This window comes from Cimex lectularius, unplaced genomic scaffold, assembly GCF_000648675.2.
Source record: "Cimex lectularius strain Harlan isolate CLEC.00 unplaced genomic scaffold, Clec_2.1 scaffold28, whole genome shotgun sequence".
Taxonomy (NCBI): domain Eukaryota; kingdom Metazoa; phylum Arthropoda; class Insecta; order Hemiptera; family Cimicidae; genus Cimex; species Cimex lectularius.
In genome coordinates this window covers 281,963-305,658 of record NW_019392712.1, presented here as the reverse complement: position 1 = coordinate 305,658, position 23,696 = coordinate 281,963, and the positions used below count along the sequence as shown (strand labels likewise).

The 23,696-nt window shown below is 33.3% G+C and overlaps 2 protein-coding genes across 3 annotated transcripts; one reads left to right on the top strand and one right to left on the bottom strand.

Moving 5' to 3' along the window:
- Positions 1 to 3,238: 3,238 nt before the first annotated feature.
- On the bottom strand, positions 3,239 to 11,561 carry LOC106669992. The gene is made up of 8 exons (XM_024226416.1): positions 10,812 to 11,561; positions 7,903 to 8,073; positions 7,524 to 7,626; positions 6,559 to 6,712; positions 4,769 to 4,859; positions 4,462 to 4,573; positions 3,764 to 3,894; positions 3,239 to 3,645 (listed from the first exon to the last, which is right to left on the bottom strand). The coding sequence occupies exons 1-8, from the start codon at positions 10,923 to 10,925 to the stop codon at positions 3,508 to 3,510; spliced, it is 1,014 nt and encodes a 337-aa protein (XP_024082184.1). The 5' UTR covers positions 10,926 to 11,561; the 3' UTR covers positions 3,239 to 3,507.
- Positions 11,562 to 14,384: 2,823 nt separating this feature from the next.
- LOC106669991 (cysteine--tRNA ligase, cytoplasmic) lies at positions 14,385 to 23,433 on the top strand. Of its 2 annotated transcripts, XM_014399945.2 has the most exons (13): positions 14,385 to 14,568; positions 19,409 to 19,601; positions 19,672 to 19,900; positions 19,967 to 20,092; positions 20,155 to 20,295; positions 20,357 to 20,567; positions 20,631 to 20,860; positions 20,924 to 21,157; positions 22,266 to 22,410; positions 22,481 to 22,680; positions 22,738 to 22,900; positions 22,963 to 23,156; positions 23,284 to 23,433. In XM_014399945.2, exons 2-13 carry the CDS (start codon positions 19,420 to 19,422, stop codon positions 23,410 to 23,412), a joined length of 2,184 nt encoding a protein of 727 aa, XP_014255431.1. In that variant the 5' UTR covers positions 14,385 to 14,568; positions 19,409 to 19,419; the 3' UTR covers positions 23,413 to 23,433. The 2 variants fall into 2 exon arrangements, with proteins under 2 accessions (XP_014255431.1, XP_024082183.1); XM_024226415.1 differs by lacking the exon at positions 14,385 to 14,568 and having other exon boundaries at positions 19,389 to 19,601.
- Positions 23,434 to 23,696: the final 263 nt, after the last annotated feature.

Below are 23,696 nucleotides of genomic sequence, written 5' to 3'. Positions count from 1 at the left end.
CCACCAAATACCATGGCCTCTTGTGATTTTTTTTTTTTTTTTTCGTTATGATCTATGCATATTAGCCATGGTGACAATTCTTATATGTGTTCAAATTGGGGGGTTATCGTGAAAAAAGGGCCAGAGGCGACGGTGGGAATCGAACCCACGGCCGCGGCGTGAGTCTCTCATGCTAACCACTCGGCTACCGCGGTCCCCCAGAGTATTCTTGAGTATTGTCGTTTTGTATCTCTGGGTCATGTGCACAACGAAATGCGTTAACACACCTTAAAAGAACATTTGTTCTAACTAGGTAAACATGAATTGCTACATCAACTCAAAGAAATTAGATTCACAAGGCAAGACATTAACAAAATAGGAACATTAGAACAAAGTGAAAAAATATAAACATTATTCTATCTGAAAAGGTAAATTAGCCAAAAAAAATTTGCAGATCTTAATCAGTTTTATTTCAACTAAGGTATACCGTAATATAACTAAAAAAATAATAATAATAAAATAAAACTATTATTGTACTAAACAGATTATTATTATTTTTTAATCCATCAATTTTAATCACTTCACAGCGCTGTCATTATTTTTATTATTTTTTTAAATGTGAGAAATTAATGACTAAACATTTAACATTTATAGTTGGCCATTGAAGCATACATATAACAATGGTAGAACTTTACAACGAAAAATATTAACAAAATGACTTATCAAGTGGAAGTAACTGAAAATTAAATTTTCTATAACAGATTTTTTACATTTCTTTGTAAGTGTCAGAGTGTACATTTACATTAAAGGCTTTGCAGACAATCAAATATTTTTATGGGTATAATGTTAACACCTTTAATATTATAATTATTAAAAAAAGAAAATAGAAAAAGGAGTTAACATTAAAATTAAGAATAAATGGCATTCAGTTTATATGCTTGCTATTACAATTTACTAACATAACATACAATTTTTTTACTTTTAAGCGTAGCCAAATAAAATGTATATTTTATGTGAATAATTATCAAAAATACACGTTTACAAATTACAGTCACACACTCTCGCTCATCTGTTATAACACAATATAAAATCATATACGGTTATTGTCAATTTAACCAACAATGTGTACCTAATTGTTAAATTATTCTTCATATTTTGTATACAAAATAAAGTGACGGTAATTTAAAAGCGTGGATTATTTATTAAGATTGGGATTTGTTTTTGTACTTAGACTTGGACAACTACAGTGATCAATTTGGTTTGTGCTCAAAATTTGGTCGCATTTTACAAAATATAAAGTGTAATGTTTAAAAAAAACAAAAAATGAATTTAATACAAATTTTAACAAGCACATCAAATAAAAATGATTTTTTTTTAACTTTTCCTTTCATTTCTTTAAAATATAACAATTGAATATACAAGTGTTTCACTATTGACCTATTGACCCTTGATTGTATCAATTAAAAATTTATCTACAAAATTATATCAGTTTTTAACGACTAACTTTAAATTTGATATAATCATATTTTTGAACAAAAAAAATCAATCTTTTTTAAAATAAATTTGAACTTAAATAAATACAAATACGTAGTAAAACAAATAAATTGCCCTGGTCATCATCTGATTGCAAAAAATAAATAAATAATAACAAAAATAAAGAAAAAATATTAGTTAATTTTTTTGTAACAAACAAATTACTTTTTTCCTAAATCCACAAAAAATTGACCACTTATTAAAATAATAATATGGCTTAAAAGAATATATACTACTTGACAAATTAGAAAAAAAAAAGGCAACGTTTTTTCTTTAAAAGCCAGGACATCAATGAAATAACTGCTTTCTGCCTATATTTGACCTTACTCAGGGCTAAGAGATAATGTTTCATAATAAATTACATCTTAGTTCACTCTGAAGAAGGTCAAATGCATAAAAGCTTGCCAATTGATAAATTTGTTAAATGTGTCATGAATGATAATAATCCTAATAAACCACCCTAAATTAAAAATTTGATGATCAAGAATATTGATGTTGTATTAATTAATGGGTTAATAAAAATTTATAGATTTGTTAAAATTAATAATTGCATTGTTTACATCACAAAAAATTATAATAAGTTAGGAACATTTGAGTCAGTTTATAATGTATGTTATAATGGTACAGTAACACAATTAAGGATGAAGTATTTACTGGTGATTCCACTTGTATTTTTTTTTAAACTAAAATCTCAGATTATAATTTGAAAATCGTCGTTTAACATTTTGCATCACATAAAGAATTAAGATTGTATAACAAAATAACTATAAATAAGAAAACTTTTTTTAAGATCACAGTTGATGTTTTAGTTATAGGAAGGAATTATTTTTGAAAATACAATATAGTAGAAAAAAACATATTAAATTGAACAAGGATGGATTAGCAGAAAACACGAATTTAAAATCAAATGATTCATCGGAACAGACATAAAATCGAGAGCTATTATGCATTTTGAAGCGATACACATTGTAAGTCAGGCAGACACACAAGGTTATTCGTTAATTTTGTCGATCATAAATAAAAATAACAATAATAATTAACTATTGTTCTTTAAAAAGAAAAAAAGAAAAAAATAGAAATAACAGATAAAAAATCAGACCGAACTGACGATATGTAAGAAAATCTACCATGTCACTCGGCAATTCATGAATCTACTATCTTTTCATTAAAAAAGAAAAGAAAAAAAGACTAGTTTCATAATCTTGATTCAAGATGAGAAGTGATACAATTTAAAATATAACATACAAAATCTACTGAATTGGGAAAAAATACAGTAAAAATCTTACCCTGATATTTTTTTTCTTCTTCTAAACACAATCTAAGTAATTTAAAGAAAGACCATCAGATACCATATCCATGAACTACCATAACCTTAATAGTTCTACTCATGGTAAGGGGTCGATCGACATAAATCAAAGCTGTCATCAGCCAAAAAATTAAAATTCAATTTTTTAAAAACATATTTTGACAAAGCTGATATTGATTAAATTACCTGGTGATAAAAATGAGAAAAAAATGGTATGAAGGCTGTGATTAGGCCATTAATTTATTAAAATGCCTGTTAGAGGGCTCTGACTATAAATAATTTTAAAAAAATTTGTGTGTTTTAGGTACATATGAGGAACCAGTTAGACCATGTCATACTGACATGCCATATTCTTAAATGACGATTAAAAACAGCAGGATTCCAAATCGATTCCAAAATTTATAACGCTAACAATATAGAATGTCTTTCGATTGTAGCGATCATAGAATCTTTTGACAATAATAAGATTATACATGTAAATGTTACAGTTAATACCTACCAACCTCAGGAGGGGATTCATGCATCCAAGACGAATTCTAAAACTTCTAAAAACTATTTCCAGAATACTTGGCACAAAAATAGATTTTAAATTTACAAAAACTCAGTACATATCAAGTTTTTCAATAACAACACATGCTGTTATTAATATAAAAGCTTGCTCTTTGGGAGGATTCACGGTGAGCAGTAAGTCAGAGATTTGTTGAAAATCGAGGCCTCGGCAATTCACCGAAAATTGCATCTCCGTGAATACTTTTCGCCAAGGCTTTTATACTGGCAGCAATGTCACTTGGTGCCAGAGCTGAACTCTCTGCAGGACCGTGAGGCGACTAAAAAAGATTATTAACAATGTACTTTTGCCCAAAATTAAATCCAATTCAGTTTTGTTTCTTATGTACAAAACAAAAGCGAGAGTATAAAATTAATATTAAATAAAATAATTCTTACTCTGTTCTTATCACCCTTTCTATCTTCCATAAACTTTGGTACAGGAATTGGAAGTGACCTAGCGATTATACTCGGATTGGTATACCTTCTATTGGAGCTTGTGTCTTCTACATTTTCTTCTACGTCTGAACCTAAAATTCAACATTTCAATAGAACAAATTCGATTAAATTTTCATACTGTATCACTCTTGAGTATATTGTTTTTCGAATAGTTTAGCTTTTATCACATATACTTCTCAGGATACCTGTCAGTTGCTACATCATATTTTCCCACTTTGATATTTATTTTTCTTTCAAATTCAAAACAATTTGAATTAAATACTTAACACTTCAAACCACTTTTACATAGAAATATTAAAATATAACTTCCACTAAAGGAAATGTAGTTTCAAGTTTTGCACACTTAATATTAATAACATCTGAACATGTTCACTCTGGACCTATACATCTTCACCTGTTAACCTTTGTTTACTTGTTGTATNTTGAGAAATTCGAAAGAACGGAGAGCTTGATGCCACAGTAGTGGCATCAACCTGGTGAAACAACCAGTTCATGACACCACTGAGGCACCATCAAATCATTTCTTTTTTTATTTATTTCCTACTGAAAATGAAAAAAAATGGGTATTTCATTTGTGATAAATCCAAAGATATGAAAAGGTACAAAATATGGAGAAGCTAGTTTTTTGTTTAAATTACCTTCTGAATTAGAATCATCAGTTGTGTCTTTACCGTAAGAATCAAACTCCTCCAAATCAAAAATCCTTTCACTGTCATAATGACTAGAACTGCGTTTTGTATTACGCATACTCTAGAAATAGAAAATTACACCTTGAATATAACTAATAACGCTGCAAATTATTAAATGCCACTAATAATTATGCAAATTTAGTCTCAATTAAAGACAAAGAGTAAAACTCAACTCCTAAAGTATAATTTAACTTATCTGTAAATAGTATGAATTATAATAATTAAATATAACCCTCTGTTTTTTAAAATATATTACCTTAACTGATGTAGATCTAGAAATTTCCCTGGTAGTTTCAGAGTTTCCTTTCACTTTGGAAGTTTTATTAGCATTGACTTCTGAAAGTAGCCTAAAAGAAAGAAAATATGAAATTACATGTCACATCGACACTTCTGATAATATAATGAAAAATATTTATTAAAGAGTTCATTATTATATTTTGAAAAAAAAATTGAAATTAGAAAGGGAGGCAGTGGATGTGGGATCACTTTTTTTCATGAAGCTTGTTTTTGGTGATTCTAGGTCGAAAAATATTAGATTTGAATGCGAGTATTCTTACCTAAAAGCCAAGGATAAAGTAAGTAATTTATGTACTTTTCTAAAGTAGATTTCTGCATTTTTCCCTTAGGGTAAGCAAATAATGTACAGGGTATAGTAATATAAGCCACTCAGTTACAAATTGTATTTACAAATATATTTCAATGATCTGAGATAGCCTAGGATAGCTGACAAATACATAGATTTTCCTATTAGTGGTATGGTTAGGAATGATTAGTTGCATGGTGGGGTTAGGGTATGTTATGTAGGTTTAGCATTAGGTGTAGAAATTATTTGGTTAGGTAGAGTGAGATTAGGGTTAGGGTTAGGAATGGTTAGGCAAGTTGAGGTTAGGGATGAAACTTTTCTTTTCTTTTCGTTATTTATTTATTTTTTTTTAACAAGAAACAAAGTAAATATTCATTTTCTGCATCACTAAGTAAAAGCTGACTGCAAATTTTTGAGCAAAACAAAAAATAATTTTATTCCCTCTAATTTTTTGCCTTCAAATTTATTCAAAATACACAAAATTAAATATAAATAATATAAATAACTTTGAAAAGTTGATCAGTCACAGATTGTTATGCATTTCAATACCTATGATACATATAGTGACCGAGTGACTTAGGCTAGGTTATGTAGGTTTAGTTTAAAGGATTAGGGTTAGGAATGATTGGGTTAGGTAAACATTTGAGGAGTTTTGTCTCTTTCAGTCTTATTTTTCTCAATTATGATAATATAAAATCTAAAAGTTGTTTACACAGACTGAAAGAAAACACATTCAACTTTCCAGAGATTATAATAACGTTAAAAATCTGATAACCCTGGCCGATCCAGCCCAACAATATATATATATATATATATATATATATGTCGGAGATGAAATGGAATGCAGTGACGTATCTGGCTAACTGTGACGTCGTGACATAGTCGAGACAACGAGTGGATCACAAAGAAGAAGAAGAACAAAGGACGAAGTCAGTCAGTCAGTCGATCAGTCGTGCCTTTGTCCTCAAAGCGAGAGCATCGTCATAATTGTACTTANGCTTCAAATGGCGCTTAAAACCAATTATATTTTTTTACCAAAAAATGTGTTTGGCCTACTTTACTAAAAGACTTTTGGTTTTTGTAACTTTTTGTATATCTAATTTCATTTAATACTATCCTCCATTATTTTCTTATCCTAGGTTACATAGGATAAGAGGTAGGGTTAGAAATAATTAGGTTACATTGGGTGAGGTTAGGGCACATTTTGTTGGTTTAGTGTTAGGTATAGAAATTATTAGGTTAGGTAAAGAGAGGTTAGTGTTAAAAAATTGACTGTTTTATAAAAACCTTTTAAATACATGCAAACAAAGGCAGAAAACCATACTTAAAAAAACATGTTAACACTTTTTTTACAAAAATTTATCTCTGCTCCTGGGGCAGAATTGGCAAGAAAGTGAATAACTATTTTTGACCTAGTATCACCAATGTTCCATTTTCGTTATCATCTTGTCAGTTACACATACCTATTTATAGCTAACTGATCTTTGTGCACTCTCAATTTTAATTTTTCCAAATTTGAATATTCTCTATCACAGAATTCTTTAATCCTCTCTTCAGTTTGAAGTGACTGTTCTTTGATCCAGTTAATAGCGATTGGATGCAAATAATCTTGACTTTCTGAAAGTAAATAAATAAAAACACTGACATAAATAATTCTAGTTAAATTCCCTATCCTTGCCCTAATCAATGTGCTTATAGATGTTCATAAGCTCATAGGTAATAATCCTTTTTCAAAACATATTTACTATAATTGCAATGGTTACGTATAAATGTATCTACATAATTTCTTGGGAAATTTGCTTTGTTCAAATTATCTGTTTGTCGATGCCGTTGGTGGATTTAGTTCCCCCTCCACCAGTTGGTCTTTGTAATCATCGGTCCTTTTTCTTTAAGAAGAATGTTAAATATTGTATATTTTTCGGCATTTTTGCACCTTATGTAGCAGTTTGTTGCTTGGCTGTACTGATGAGGATTCCTTTTAGTCGAGTTGCATAGTTTGATTTTCCATCATTGTCCCTAAATGAATTTCTTTGTTTGTCTATTTTTCATCTGACTGTATATTTGTTTCCACATTCATGTATACCATTTTTAGTCAAGTAGAACACTGAATCAGGTGTGACATACTAAGATAATCGCTAAGGATCATATTACAAATGACAGGGTCGTGTTGGAATGGGTTGACAGGTCAGTGGTATAAATAATGTACAGGAAAGGAGCTAAAATGATCCCTTGTGAACTCTGAAGCATCGATTCGTGCTTTAGTTTGTAGAGAATTCCCGGCTACTACATCGTATGCTTGAGCCCAAGAAACAGCCCCACGCACTCATTCTTTTCTAACACGGACAATAAACATACATATGAAGCAAAAACCTGAAGGGTAATGAGTGTGGTTTAGTATTAAGAAAGATCCCATTGAGAAATTATTTACCTGTGTCAATAGGTTCCTTCGGTACACTGTTGTTGATGATAATTTTGAACACGGGCGAGTATTTATCACTCTGGCGAAGTTTCTCCATTACACTGCTATCACTCTGGAAAAAAATACATACAATAACTAATTAATTTTCAATGGGAAAACTGAAAATGTAAACAAAAAGAAAAAAATTTCTAGCACAGGATAAAAATTAAAATAGGGCAGATATAAATGAAATTAGACTTTTAAAATATAAAGCCTCATTTTCCCTAACAAAATAAAAGTATAAAAAATCAAGTACTATACTAAATACTAAACTTTGTTAAAATGACTTAACAAGGAGGAAAAATTGAGTTTTTTATCTAAGCATTTCAAGATGTATAACATTAGTTACCAGCAGTTGCTTATTGATTAATGCGTTGTTAGGTCCAATTTGCTTTGTACAAGCATAAGCCCACATGCCACAGTTAATACACCGATACATTTGCCAAATACTTGTTATGCTTTCTTCCACCAATGTTCGAAGTTTCAATACGACGTGGATCACTTCAATCGTTACCAAATCCTGAAAAAAAGAAGAAGATCGATAAACACTTGTCAAACAGTATTAAATACCAGATTGGATGGCAATCTAAGACTATTGTAAATATTTAGAGGTGGTGAGAGAAGAAGGGAAAGAGAAAAATAGCGCATATATGAAAAACGTGAAAAAAATAATACAACATATTTTTCTGCTCATACTTTTACTTGATGTGTTAGTAATCAAACTTAATTCAATTCATTAATTATTAAAACTGTCAGTTCGGATATCTAACTGAAACTTTTAATGTGTCAAACATTTTATGGGCAATTTAAATCGTTATGGCTAACATATTAATCATTGCTCATATTCACCAGATTTAATTTAAAAAATGAATCATTGATTTTTCTAATAGCTAATATCATGGACGAACCTTTCATTAAAAATAATATTTATATGATGTAAATATCAAAATACATATTACTAGGTATTACACTGGCTGTGCATGAATTCGAGCCTCAGAAATCTAGAAAGAAAGAAAGAAAGAAAGAGAGAAAGAGAGAGAGAGAGAGGGAGGGAGAGAGGGAGAGAGGGAGAGANGAGAGAGAGAGAGAGAGAGAGAGAGAGAGAGAGAGAGAGAGAGAGAGAGAGAGAGAGAGCAAGAGAGCAGTTTATGGTATAAACTTGTCTTGTTTACAACTAGAACTGAGACCATACAAATTATTTTAAAACATTATACTTCAAATGTTAAGGAAAAATCTCGGTTTGCTATAACCGCTTGAATTCATTAAACATGGAAACATTTCAAGTTCACAAGGCGTGCTTGAAGAAGAACAAAAGCAGCTTTGTGAAAATTATAGTCAATGTAAGCTTATAGGTCGGCGAAACTTTTGTTGTTTTTTTTTAATCGCAAAATCTATCAACTTTTTCGTACGTTTTGTTTTAGGCTTAATTTTTGATATAAAATCGGCCAAAATGTCAATAAACGTTCAGAAGTGAGAGCACTTTATGTATAAATCATCAACGGGAAGTTGTAAACAAAAATTGAGACCATCCAAATTATTTTAAAAACATTATTCTTCAAATTTCAAGGAAAATTCTCCGTTAGTGCAACAAACTCTTGAATTCATCAAACATGGAAACATTTCATGTTTAAAAAAAAACGCGATTGAAGAAGAAAAAAGCAGCATTGTGAAGAGATCAAAATTCAAATATATGGACAACGTCAGCTTTTGGATCGGGTATAGTTTTGTATTTTTACCGCAAAATCTATCTATATTTTTGTACGTTTTATGCTAAATATTTGATATAAAATCCGCGAAAATGCCAAAAATCGTTCCGAAGTGAGAGCAGTTTATCGTATAAATCATCAACTGACAAGATGTACACAAGAACTGAGACCATCCAAATTATTTTTAAAACATTATACTTCAAATTTAAAGGAAAAATCTCTGTTCACTATAACACCTTGAACTCATTAAATATGAACAGATATCATGTAAAAAAAAGGTGCTCGAAGAACAAAAAGTAGATTTGTGAAGAGATGAAAATTCAAATTATGGTCAACGTCAGCTTTCAGGTATACTTTTGTTTTTGTTTTTTTTACCGCAAAATCTATGTATATTTTTGTACGTTTTACGCTAAATATTTGATATAAAATCCGCTAAAATGCCAATAATCGTTCAGAAATGAGAGCAGTTTATGGTATGAATCATCAACTGACAAGTTGTAAACAAGAATTTAGACCATCCAAATTATTTTTAAAACATTATACTTCAAATTTAAAGGAAAAATCTCCGTTCGCTATAACAAAAAAAAGAAGAAAAAAAAACGTGATTGAAGGACAAAAAAATCAGATTTGTGAAGATCAAAATGTGAGCTTTTTTTTAGGTGGTAAAGCTTTTGGTTTGTTTACCGCAAAATTGATCAACATTTTGAACCTTTTATGTTTTATGCTTAATTTTTGATACAAAATCCGCCAAAATGGCAATAAACGTTCAGAAGTGAGAGCAGTTTATGGTATAAATCATCAACTGACAAGTTGTAAACAAGAACTGAGACCATCCAAAATTTTAAAGTATTCCATGCCAACGAGAGTAATAGAAGAATATGACAATATCCGCTGGAAAGGAGTTGGCAAGTGGATTGAAAATCTCAAAAACATTAATTGTAAAAGCTGAGATTATAGGTTTTTGTCACTGTAATGCCGAACACAAATGTTACATTCGGCTTTTCTTAAAATCCTCATCTAGTGGATCTGTACGAAAATCCGTTTAATAAAACGAGATTGGCAAAGGAAAAGAATAAATCTAAGTTAATAATAGGGTTGAAGGAGCCGAGAAATTAACAAGGAAAGAACAAGAAAAAAAAATGATGACTGAAATGAGAGGCCGGGCCGAATGTACTGTCGTAGGCGAAAACCGCCTTGTATCAATTGTGAGAACATGGTGTTTATATTAAGGACAAATCGAAATCAAGGTCGGATTTGAATTATTTAATAGAAAACGTGGACATTTTCGAAAAGGTATGAAAAGAACGAGAAGACTGACAGGCGTATATAAAAAAAGCTGAATAAGGATTAAAACTGAAAATTGGTATTATAATCATCGGGTATAAACTTTTTTCCCACCCGAAAATTCAACGTTTTAAACATATTTAACTGCTTGTTTATCGTTGACAACAAACTGGCCGGGCTGAAAATAGAAAATTGCATTAAGGGGACTCGTCAGTGGGATAAGAAGGTCCTTAGTTGATAATAGAAAAATAACGTAAACAAAGCTCACCTCCTCGAAGATCCTGCCGTCTTCGAAGAGTTTCCTTACAGAAGGATCAATCGTTCCCATGCCGTTGTTCAAAGATGTTATTTCGATGTTGAGGCATTTACAGGCGTACTTCATGGCTCGGGCCGGTTACTAAACTGTCCAAAGAGTATTCAAAACTGTGGATAGTGCGGAAACAAATCGAATCGACTCGGGCACAGATAAGACCCGAAACCTATCCCATCTGTTTTTAAACGAGAAGGACGGAGAAACTCGTCTGTGAAGGGAAAACGTCGGGAAACGATCTGCCGCGGTGGAAAATCCGGTAAAATCGTCAACGAGCCTCGGGTCGAATAATGGAAGGAGTCCGACTCGTTTTCTGTGGTGTCGAGTTCGACTCGGTCGGTCCACTCGGTCTGGATACAGAATTAAAAATAAATCCTCAGCTGAAAGGAGAACCTCGTAAACGTTTGCCGAGCAGGGCTGCCAGCACGGACGAATTTCCCCGCGGCCCGACCTTCGAAATTGTCCCGGGAGTCTGACGGCCGGAGGGGAACGCGCAGACAGAATCACCGGCAAACAATTCGGAATTAATTTCGAACTTTTTCTATCTTCGGCCCTTTACGGTTTTTTTCGTGGAATGACCTTTGGGTTTCAAAACACGTGCGCCGTTGGGAGGTTTTACCGCTGTTACAATCACGCTGTACACGCGCTTCTTCTACTGAGAGATGGACTCAATTGAAAATATACAGAAGTTTTAAAAATCAAGTTAGAACTAACAAGAAAATATGTAAATTTGGTTTTATGTTATATTGATAGACAATATGCAAATTAAACAAAAATTCATATAACACATTTTGTAATTTTGCACGTCTCTACCATCAGCAGATTTATATGCGAATGGGAAGAATGTTTCAAGAGAAGAAGCTTATCAGGGGAAGAAGCTTAATTTCAATAAGTTTTGATACTGACCTGTAAACAATGGAAAAAGAAGAAAGACAGATAGAATACCTACACATACATTTTTTGTTTGTTAAAGCTCTCGAATCAGTCAACAGTCAGCAAAGCAATGCAGAAAAAATAAGAATCACTACCAACAGTAGAGTTACAACTGACTCCCTGCTGAACATCAAGGGTCTGCGTTCGGTAAAAAGGATGCAGCTAGTTTTAAGTACAACGATCTTCAATTTTCATCAAAAGCATAGCTTTATTCGCCCATGAAACTTATTTAATTTGCTTGCTATCGCACTGACCGGAGAAGTAGAGCGCAATATCATCAGCATACAGCGTTAGTTGACAGAACTTAGGTTTTTGGTAAAGCATTTAGAAAATTAGAAAACAGAGCTGAACCCAGCTGCTGTAATAAAGGAATATGAAAATGAATTGTTAAGCACAATGCAAAAAGACCTCTTTTGGAGGTATGTATGAACATACAGTTTTGACTACATATGCTGGGAATCTAACAACAAAATAATTAACAAATTAGAACTAAGAAGAAATGTTTAAGTTTTTCTTTATGTGATATTAATAGACAACATGCAAATGCTATAAAATTATGTAACACATTTTGCATGTCTCTACGGTCAGATTTATAAATGCGAAACAGGAAGAATATCTCTAAGTCTGAATAAATTTTGAAAGTAACCTGTAATCGAGAATCACTATTGATTCACTGCTGAACATGAAAATACATCTGCCCCTAATAGACGAAATAATAAATCCTTAAAGAGATTGTGGATGCATTCACCGACTAATTTTGATGTGATTTTTTACATGCTAAAACTTAGCTGCTTGGCTATCCGATTTTATAAAAATACTTTTATCACTGTAACCTCTTTTAAATTTGTTTTATTTTATTTATTTATTTTTTAATAATTTTTTTTAAGGCACAAGCGTTGATGGTATGTATTTGTGTTTTGAAGCCACATGTGTGTCGTATCATTGAACCTGATGTTCTGAATTCTACTCCTCCTTTGTAGTCTGTTGAGGCTTTATAAGATGTTGTCATCAGGGACATACAGGATCATATAGTCAGTTCCCATTTCTAAGAATGGGTATCTGTTTTATTGATTCTTGTTGTGAGCCTGAAGTATTTAGTTCCCATCCAGTTTGATTGTTTCTGGAGCCTAAAAGAGTTTTTCCTCGATTCTCCATGTATAAATGTTTCCAATGGTTTAGCAGAGTTTTTAGTGCAATTGTCGGGGTTGTTTTCATTGCCCCTGTGATACATAGGTTTGCTAATCTTTGTATGCTGCCTAATGTTTGGGTAGCTTGTTTTGTTGAGCTTTGGCCTATCAGATTAATGAGCCATATGTTATTTTGAGACTTATTATTGCTGTGTAAAGACAATATATGGCAAAAACCACCTTATCAATAATTGTTGTTACTTAGAGAATTCACCAACACGTACCAATTGTAATTTTGCAATCAGATGGGGAAAGTTTACTTTTGCCCCAGTTCAGATGTGGAAGCAGAATTTGTATTATATTCACTGATGGATCAAGATCTGAAAATAGTACATGCTGTGGAGTGTAGAGCACGAGTCATTTCCTATTTTCCTTATAAAATAATAACAAAACATTATTCAAATGGTTTCTTGGTAATGCCGCCATAATGAGAACAAGAAGGCTGACAGAATGGCACAACTGGAACTCCTCAAGATGAGGTCTTTTTTAATGACCTCTACCATAACTTTATGCAGCTCGGCTGGGAAGCATGGAGCGTGAGGGAGCCTGCACAAGGAAACAATTTATTTGTTATTTTATTGTAAACTAAGATTCGAGGTATTGTCCATCCATGTAGAGTAGGTCTAGTCTATAAATCCTGGTTTTTCTAAAGAAAATAATTTAGCTCCCTTGAACCGGCATTGGGCTATTAATTGGGTCCGTCTTCTCTCATGTGTTTTTTCAACTACTCAAACGTGTCAGTTCCTCACTGAAGATGGCTCAAAGCATCTGAGTAATTCAACAATGAGTTTATCGACTCCCAGACCAATACCCAGCATCAACTTACTCTCATAGATTTGTTTTTACACCCGCAAGAATGCTCGTCAAGTAAGGATTGAAAAAGATAGCATGCGAATATAGAGTGAAAATGTTTGAAAGGTTCAAGAGAAGGGGCAGTATCGAGCATTAAGGTACACCATATCTTTTCCATATTTGCAATGTCCAGTTAAATAGCTTTTTTATCAATTAATGAGTCAATTTGCTCTTCAAATTCAATATCAGTTAGAGAAGCACTTTTGACTTCTTGATCACCTTTTCCAAAAAAAAAAAAAAAAAAAAAAAATCAGTCGTCTGTTCCCTAATGAAAAACCTTGTAGGTGAACGAATCTTAAAAATGTTTAAAACAAAAGAAATTGTATAGTTTTAAATGTGAGCTTAGAGTGACCAACCATCAACTTGATCTTATAACTACCTGTGAGGATGGCCTTTTACCCTCAATCTAACATTTAATTTTTAAGAAAAGAAAATTGCAATTTTATACGAACAGTTTTTAATTTTTGACATGCAAATTCGATAAATTATTTCTGCTTTTATTTTCATAGCCTTGCAGAAAGTAAAACATCTGTTCGATCTTCGATGTTTGCGTTTCACATGGTAGGTTTCGTGTGTAACTATCAACTAGACACACACGTTACCTTCAGCTATAAGTGTGTACCTATAGTTTTCAATTGTTCCAGGTCTAGATTAATTTTACCGTGACGGTTTTATCGCCGTTCGCTACTTTGAGAAGATAACAATAATAAGATAAACGAAAAAATTCTACAGACGCGTTCCATGTAAGTAGGCGTGTATCTTTGTTTGCAATTTCTGTTTCAAAATGCCAGGCTCTTTTGTTCTATGAATATAAGCTACATAGTACTACCATGACCTTACTGATACTTTTTGTCAAAGAGTTGGACATTTTGTCTGGACTTTTAAGTATTTGCCCATTTGTTAAATTATGTTGAGGAAGCATCTGGGTTCCCTGTTCTGGTTTTTGGAGGAAACAGGGCTGGTTTACTGTATTTAATATATCTAGGCTTGTGTTTCTTTCTGTATATAGAGATTGAATGTAGTTATTAGTGTGACTGTGTAGACTGAGAAGGCCGATGGTGGAGTGAACAAGGGCAAAATAATCCTTTAAAAATGCCTTTGTTCACTTTTGTATTGGTGGCATAAAACAAACGTTGCTAAAATGCCCATAATCAGTGAGCAAGTTGCCCTTGCCATTGTGCTTCATTGAGGATGGAAGAAATCTGCGTTTTGCTGCAAGAGTTGTAAATTTGCCTAAAACGATGGTTATCGGCCATTCAGTGGTACCAGGAGATGGCAAGGTGTACTCAGAGACCAGGATGGGGTTACCAAGAATCAAGGGAACAGCTGACAACACTAGATCTATCAGATTTCACACTCTGAGGCAATGCTTTTCCATTGCTTCTGAAACATCTCAAAGACTTTGAACTGTGTTGGATGCGTCTGTTAGTGCTAAAACAGGAAGAAGGAGACTTGCAGAAGTGAGTCTACATCCCACAAGGCCAGCAATGTGTCCAGCACTTACCAGAGACCATCATCGGAACTGCTTAGAGTTTGCAAGTGACACCCACTGGCATTGGGCAGAAACAGTAATGAAGGAATTTTATGTTTTTAGACAAGTCCCCATTTTCTCTCCATTCACCAAATGGATGTCTTCACAAATTTATCGAGCAGCTGTAGAACTCTACAGACAATACAACATTTGCCGAAAGTGGTTTGGAGATGGTTCAGTTATGGTGTGAAGTGGAATTTCTTTAGAAGCACAAATGTAGTTAAAAATTTGTAATTATGGCATCACTTAATGCAAAAATCTACATGACAAAAATTCTTGAGGAATAGTGGTGCCATTTGCTGCATTTATTGGCGAGCAATTTTTGTTTATCCAAGATAATGCAAGACCAACTGTCACCACCAGTGTTATGCAATACCTTTGAGATATTAACATTTACATCCTAAGACGCCCAGTCTATATTCCTTATTTGAACCCCATTGAGTACTTTTGGGATGAGCTTGGACATTGGTGAAACAAAAAATAACCCTCCTACAGCTTAGCTGAGCCGAAGTTACATTATTTGAGATTGGGATGAAATTCCTCAAGAAGTGATTACAGGCTTAAATATGAGCATGCTGAGAAATTTAGAGTGTGTAATAAGAGTAAAAGGAGGTAGTCCACCTTAGTAAATATTGTCAAGTTTGTTTTACTTTTTTTTTTTAAGAGAGTGAGAGGGGGGAGGGGGAGCGAGAGAGAGTGAGGGAGAGATTTATTTTCCCACTAATCACATCTTTTAATAACTACCTGAATTGAAAAAATATTGGTTTTTTATTTACTGAAAAGGCAAGTACATAAAAATTAACAAAAGTTTAAAGTGCGCCATTTTTTTGGTGGAACAGTTTATAACGGGTGTAAAGGAATCAAGTATATTCTACCACCTTGAGTGAATGGTAGTAAATAAAAAAATGTATTTAAGAGTGAGTGAGAAAGTGAATGGATTTGGATTTTGGTACTGATTGCGTTGGGGGCTGAAATGACCTACTTGTTGATTGCCCCTGGCTGGATGGATAAGTCTGACCCAATTTAATTTACAATAAATTACACACCATTATGTTATCAAAATGGCCCATATTAATTTCCTTTCACTGTGTAAGAGAAATGTTTAGGCTAACACCTTTTGTTTGCTTGAAAGAAAGAATCTAGAAAATTCATAGCTGGAGCTACAGCAAAAGAAGGTCTTGAATCTTACGTTGTGTCTGTGAGATTGTCTATTAGTAGGTCAGAAGTCTGGTGAATAATAATAATTTGTTACAATTGTTAAATGAATTAATATTTAATTAAAGAAAGAAAATTACAAACCTAGGCTAGCTTTTTTATATTAATGTTCATTATTTATCATTTGCTGTTCTGAATTGAAAAATAGTAGACTTTAAAGGGATAAAATATTTAAAAAGTAGACATAATAAAAAATATAAAAATAATAAATATAAAATTTATAATAGTATAAATATAAAAACTCATTTTAGGAAGCAGGTCAGGTTGTATTTACCACTACCGAGTAATGAACCTAGCTGATGTGGCATTTTTTATTTTATGCTACCTCAGTCTTTTTTTCACTTTAAAATTAATTCAGAACTCTTTGAGTAATACAATTTATAATCTCTGGTAAGTAAATAGTGTAGTAATAGGGATTTTTTTTCAGTACGAATGAGTCAAATAAAATCTGTTATGTTCTGAAACATTTTTTTTACAAGATATTTAGTTTTATATAATACAAGTAAAGTTGTTGATACATACAAATTAAAAAAAAAGAAAATTTAGCATTAGGGTGAAATAGAATCACACAGTGGCGACACTTCCAGTAGGGATTATGTCTACTGCCCAATAGGTCGTGAGGCCACTGCTGTTTTCATCTCCTGGGAAGATTATTGAGGATAGTAGAAGGTGTTAAGCTCTCTTAAGAGATTAGGGTGTAATGAAAGGGATTTGTGGAATTTTATGTATCGAGATTCTATGACATCTTTTGGAAAAAGGAATTTTAAGATCATTGTGGCCTGTGTAATTGGATACGTACCATTTTTAGCGTTTACTATTTTTCTACAAGATTGGGAAAGCTGGATGTGATTACAATTTTTGGTTGAACGCCGTACTTCGATGCCTTACGACCAAATGGGATTTATTATTGCCTTATCAGTCGTTTGTTGTGAAGCGTTAGTTTCGATTGTTAGTCTAGATGCCATGACAATGTTTTGTAACATCTGTACAGTTCCTGCTTTTGTATTCTTGCATGTGGATTCCTTTTGTCATTATACATTCTGAGGTAGCGCATGTGGTTAACTGTAAAAGGTATATGATGTACGTATAGTGGTGGCATTATTCCACATCAGAGGGTAAAAGTTATATGCTAGTTTTTACCAATATTTATTTTTAATCAAGGGTCTGTGTTGAAAAGATGAGCCTGTAGGGAGCGATGTGAAAGTCGAGATATTTATTGGATATCAGTATCATCTTCAAAAGTGTTGGGGTGGGTAAGCCATATACTATGAATACAGGATGGGATCAAGGACCCTGTGGGACTCCAGCCTTAAAAGGGCAGTAGTCAGAGAAGAATGTTCTCTGGTTGGCCTGAAAGAATCAGACAATTAGGTATGTTGGCCAGAGGATCTCAAGACTAATATAGGAGTGCTAGATGTAGTACACTTATGATAAACCAACCCTCACCAACACTGGCAAACTCATTTCTACAGTTAGGGAGGGCTAAACTGGTGATAGGACTACCGGTTATTGGCATCTGAGAAAACATCTACATAACATGGATTCAATAATGACCCCATCTGTAGGTTATACAGCGAGGAGGAAGAAACCACCCATATCATCTTCGAATGCGAAGCAACCGCAGAGACATAACCTGGATACAAAGAAAACCCAGGGAATGGAATTGTAGCAATGACAATCAATGACTGAATACTTTTTAGAAGGATCGAATCGATTGCACTGAACTACGGAAGTACGAAGGTTCAATAATCCAGAAGACTGCAGTACCTGGGGAGCAGAAACCGCCACTTCCTAGTATCCATAATAATAATAGTCACCATAATCAAGTATGGTTGGAAGATTATCTAGGTTAAGGGAATATCTTCCACATCAAACCCGGATCAAGCTTTATCAAAGGTTTGACCATGTCAGAGAAAAAACCCAAGCAGTACTGTTTCTGCTCAAAATATTCCATCTAAAACACAGTGGTATTTCTAGATTTGGTTTATGGGAGCCTGGTCAGATGGAATAATGTTTTGTTCTTCTAATGCAACGGATTCTTTAAGGATCTTCTCGAGGATTGTTATTCTAGTATAGGTAAGAGGCTTATTGAGGTAAATGTTTAGGTTTATGGGTCTTTGGTAATTACCCAGGGAAAGTGAGTAGTTCTTAGTACAGTGTTATTATAGGTATGTTAGGAAGATGATTTGTTACGAGAATTGAAGGATTTAAGATGTTGTAAGGTCTTATGCAGGGGCTTTCTTATTTGGAAGGTTTTCGATGTTACACTGAACTTCTGAAGGATGAAAAACTTTTGCGGAAGGGCATGCTGTATCTTGGTTGAGTAAATCTTCATTTAGAAGTCTTATGTGTATCTTTTCAACCTCATTCTTACTACATGACCTAAGCCTTGATAGCTTTATGAACCTAAATCTGGCTCAATAAATAGGTAGTAGAGATTGTACTCTTCCACCATTGGTCACTCTTTTCACAGTTCCAAGTAAGAATGTTCCTTTCAAAGATTAAAAGTTTTTTTTTAGTTTAGAAATTGTTCTATAAGTAAAGGACATTAACATTTTATAAAGCCTAAACTGGTCATTCTCGCAGTGACGTGAGCCTGAGAGGTTCACAGCTTATCCAAGTCTTGCTGCTACCTTCTGAAATAAGAATCCTTCTACTGTGGCTTTAGATCCATTTAGAACATCCAAATCATAGGCCTATTCAAGAACCTGAACTAGTCTATTAAATAGACTTGGTTTGAATGCCTATATAATTGATTTCTCAGTGGACATGATAATCCCTGCCTTATCATAATACAAATTATAAAAAAAGTTTTAGTTTCATTGTTCGTTTGATAGATAATCTCATTATGACAACAAAAAGGAAAGGCTATGATTGGGTTGTGGAAGAGAGTGTGAACAGGCCTACTTTGAAACTTTTCAACAGTTTCACCAAGCGAAAAGAAGTTTTCAAGCCGAAGGAAGGAAACAAGATCATCTGGTACAGCTGTGGCCCAACGGTCTATGATGCTTCTCACATGGGACATGCTAGGTCTGTAATTTAAATTTTTTAAAAATTCATTGCTGCATTTTTTTTAAAACATAATACAATTTTCAATTAGATCTTACATGTCATTCGACATACTAAGGCGAGTGTTGAAAGATTACTTCAAGTATGATGTTCTGTATGTAATGAACATCACGGATATCGATGACAAAATCATAAGAAGAGCTCGGAGGCAATATCTCTTCAACAAGTATCTTGAAACTGCCGCAGCGAAGGGGAAAAAGAGCGAGGAAATTTTGGCAGACGCTTGTGAAGCTCTTACAATTTTCCGCACCAAAGTTGAGGTAGGGTTGAGTATTGTTTTGTTTAGTAATTTATGTTTGTTATTATTACTATTATTTTTTCTATAGGCTGCTGAAGACCAAGCAGTTAAACAGATGCTCATCAATCAGACAGAGAAGGTCAACAGCGTTATGCCTGAGCTGGAGGCTGCTGTTAAGAAAAATGATGATGCCTTATTAGGGCCGGTTCTAGAAGTAATATTTTATTAAACTTGAAAATTTAAAAAAAATGACAATTTTTTTACACTGGGTTGTAGAACTTTTTGAGAGTGAGTGAAGACGTCATGAGCGAATGGCTCGACCATACCTTAGGCCATACTGTGAAGGATAATAGCATTTTTCTCTCCCTGCCGCGATATTGGGAAGAAGAGTTTCACAAAGACATGGAAGCTCTCAATGTAATTTATTAACATGCAAATCAAATTTCTTGATTATTTTTTTATTTAATTTTTTTTATAGATATGCGTACCAGATATTGTATGTAGAGTGACTGATTATATTCCAGAAATAATTAAATATATAGAACAAATTCAAAATAACGGTTTTGCATATGAATCACACAATTCAGTCTACTTTGATGTTACAGCGTTCGATTCGAACAGTACTCACCATTATGCTAAATTAGTGCCGGAAGCAGTTGGTGACCTTAAGTTGTTAGAAGAAGGAGAAGGTAACTGTCAATATATATACATATAAAAATGCAGTTTTCATGTTCTCCTGAATTAATTTTCAGGCGTACTCTCAGAAAGTAAAGAGAAAAAATCGCCCGGCGATTTTGCTTTATGGAAAGCGTCAAAACCTGGCGAGCCATTTTGGGATAGCCCTTGGGGCAAAGGACGTCCAGGATGGCATATTGAATGTTCGGTAATGGCTTCGCACATTTGTGGCGATACACTGGACATCCATACAGGTGGGGTCGACTTGAAATTCCCCCACCATGATAATGAAATAGCACAAGCCGAGGCAATTAATTTATTAATTTACAAAACAATTTTTTTTTAACTTACGAATATCTCTTGTTTTCAGGCTTATTATAAAAAAGACTTATGGGTTAGGTACTTTCTTCATTCAGGACATTTAAAAATCGAAGGGCAGAAGATGTCCAAATCCTTGAAGAATTTTATTACTATTAAAGAAGCTCTGACAAAGTATACAGCGAGGCAGTTGAGATTGCTGTTTCTGTTACATTCTTGGCGCGATCAACTCGATTACAGTGATTCGACAATGCTCATGGCCTTGAATTATGAGAAGACGATAAATGTATGTTGAAACTATTTAAAATGTACAGTTAAAACTACTCGAAAATCCGATTTTGTTGGCCACATTGAACATGTTAACACATTCGTTTGGCTCTGATTTGCAAAGCCTCTCCTGAAGTATGGCAAAAATGTTGGTTAAATTTTTTTTCTTCAAAAAATCCCAAAAGGTCAAAGTGAAAAACGATCTAAACGATCTTCACAGTAACATTGCATGAGCAGACCTGGACAGAGGAAGATGCCCAGAACTCAAGAGAACAAGATTCTTCCATAAAAAAAAAAAAAAAAAAAAAAAAAAACTAGGCAAAACTACAGCTAAACAGGGTAAAACTAAAAATAATAGGGCTCTACTGGCCATTGGCACTTGAGAAACCACCTACAGAACTTGGATTTATTCATTTGTTTATGTTATGCATGAGGAAGAAACTACCTTCCATTATTCAAATAAAGACATGACGTGGGGTACTGAGACCTAGGAAAATTTTTTTTTCAGATGACAGAAATTCCTGGCGTATAGGACTAAATGTCCAACTACCGTAGGGTGTCGTGGACGAGGGGACAAACTACTTTACAGTATTTCTTTATACTATTTTGAATAAAAAGTCATGGACTTTGCCTGATTTTGAACCCAGTACCGCAGGTGTGGCAAATACGAGTCAGAGGCCCAACACAGCCCCTCCCCCCTTATAGCGACCATCTCTTTTAACAGATTTCCATTCCCACTAAAAAAGATAGGATTTCTGTACATTTTAAACCCCTCCAGACAATGCCTTCAGTCCCAATCAGAGTAATTCATCCTTCTAGGATGGATATAAACATTAAAAACACCAGGTATCCAGTTAGGTTCGGGCGGTTTTTATTGTGTTTTAATCCTGCTAATCAACATTTCTATTTACATTGAGGTTGAGGTGTTTACATCACATAATACAAAGAGAATAAGGCATCATTTCATTAAGAAAAAGTGTCTTGAACATGGTAAATAATAATTTTCTTTCTCATGGTTTCAAAATCCATAAATTCCATAAAAGTTACAGGTGGATAAGATTATAAACTGTAGGTCAGTCCTAAAAATATTAGTTATTAATTTACCTCAGCCTAACCTTTGATTACAGGAATTTTTTCTGAGGGTAAAAGACTTCTTGAACATTTCAAAAAAGACTAACTTCGTTGATAACTTCCACAAATATACAGATAACGATGTTAAAATGAAGGAGAAGTTTCAGAGGACTAAGGATGCTGTTCATGCTGCCTTCTGTGGTAAATATATTTTTCTTTGTGGGTACGGCGATTTTTACTGTTGTTAATTTTGTTTCAATTTTAAACGCAGATAGTGTAGATACAAGGACTGTTATGGAGACGATCAAAGAGTTTATAAGCTACTGCCACTCGTACTTAGATCAGAAGAATGTCGACATATCTCTCATCGAGAACATCGCTTTATATGTTACTGATATGCTCAAAATATTCGGCCTAATATTTGTAAAATCTTCGATTGGATTTCCAGTCAATGTGAATGCCTCTGTGGACGTAAGGATTCAATGCGCAGACGTGCTTTTTCAGTTTTACCAAATGTTTTTATTTTAGGTGGAAGAAGTTCTCACTCCATATTTAAGGATTCTAGGTAACTTTAGGGATGATGTAAGAAATAGTGCCAAGTGTTCGAAAGATATTGAAGTTTTGAAATTGTGTGATCAATTGAGAGACGATGTTTTACCAAATGTCGGGGTACGTCTTGAAGATAAGACTGGTACGTTTAATTTTCTTGTTATACGTCATTGTTTTATCAAAAACATTATTTCAAACCGTTAGAAGGCCCCTGTACAATCAAACTAGTCGATAGAACTGTACTGTTGGAAGAACAGAGGATCAAAAGGGAAGAAGCTGCAGCTAAAATGAATAAAAAGAAAGAGAAAGTGAATGTGAAACAAAATCCAGAACCTGTTGAACCGCCACAAAACATGTTCCGTTCCATGAAGGACAAATATTCAGCTTTTACAGCAGAGGTGAATGAAATTCATTAATTTAGTAACATTTCTATTATAATTTTGTATTCTATAAAATATAATTTTGTATGCTCAAAATCCATTAGTAGTATTAAAAAATATAATATTTATATAATTTTACTTTTAGGGTATGCCAACTCATGATGCAGAAGGTAAAGAAATTAGTAAGGGGCAGATGAAGAAGCTTACAAAACTGTACCAAGCTCAAGAAAAGAAATATGAGAAATTTGTTGCTGATTCAGCTTTAAAAAAATAAATAAACATTACCCAAAATTAATTTTGATTTCTAATATTTATTAACAAAGGAATTAAATGTTTGTTATTTTTTTTAATACTTTGTACCTCCTCTTTTTCCTTCCTACCTCCCTCTATCTTTTAGAATATTGAAATTAAATACCATTCTATTATTTTATTACTGCAGGGGGAAAATCTGCCCAAATATCTTCTTATATCCATACTTTTTTATTATTTATCTACCTGTTTTGTTTTAATACATTTCTTGTTTCATGATGATGTAAAGTAAGCAGATTTTAATTTTCT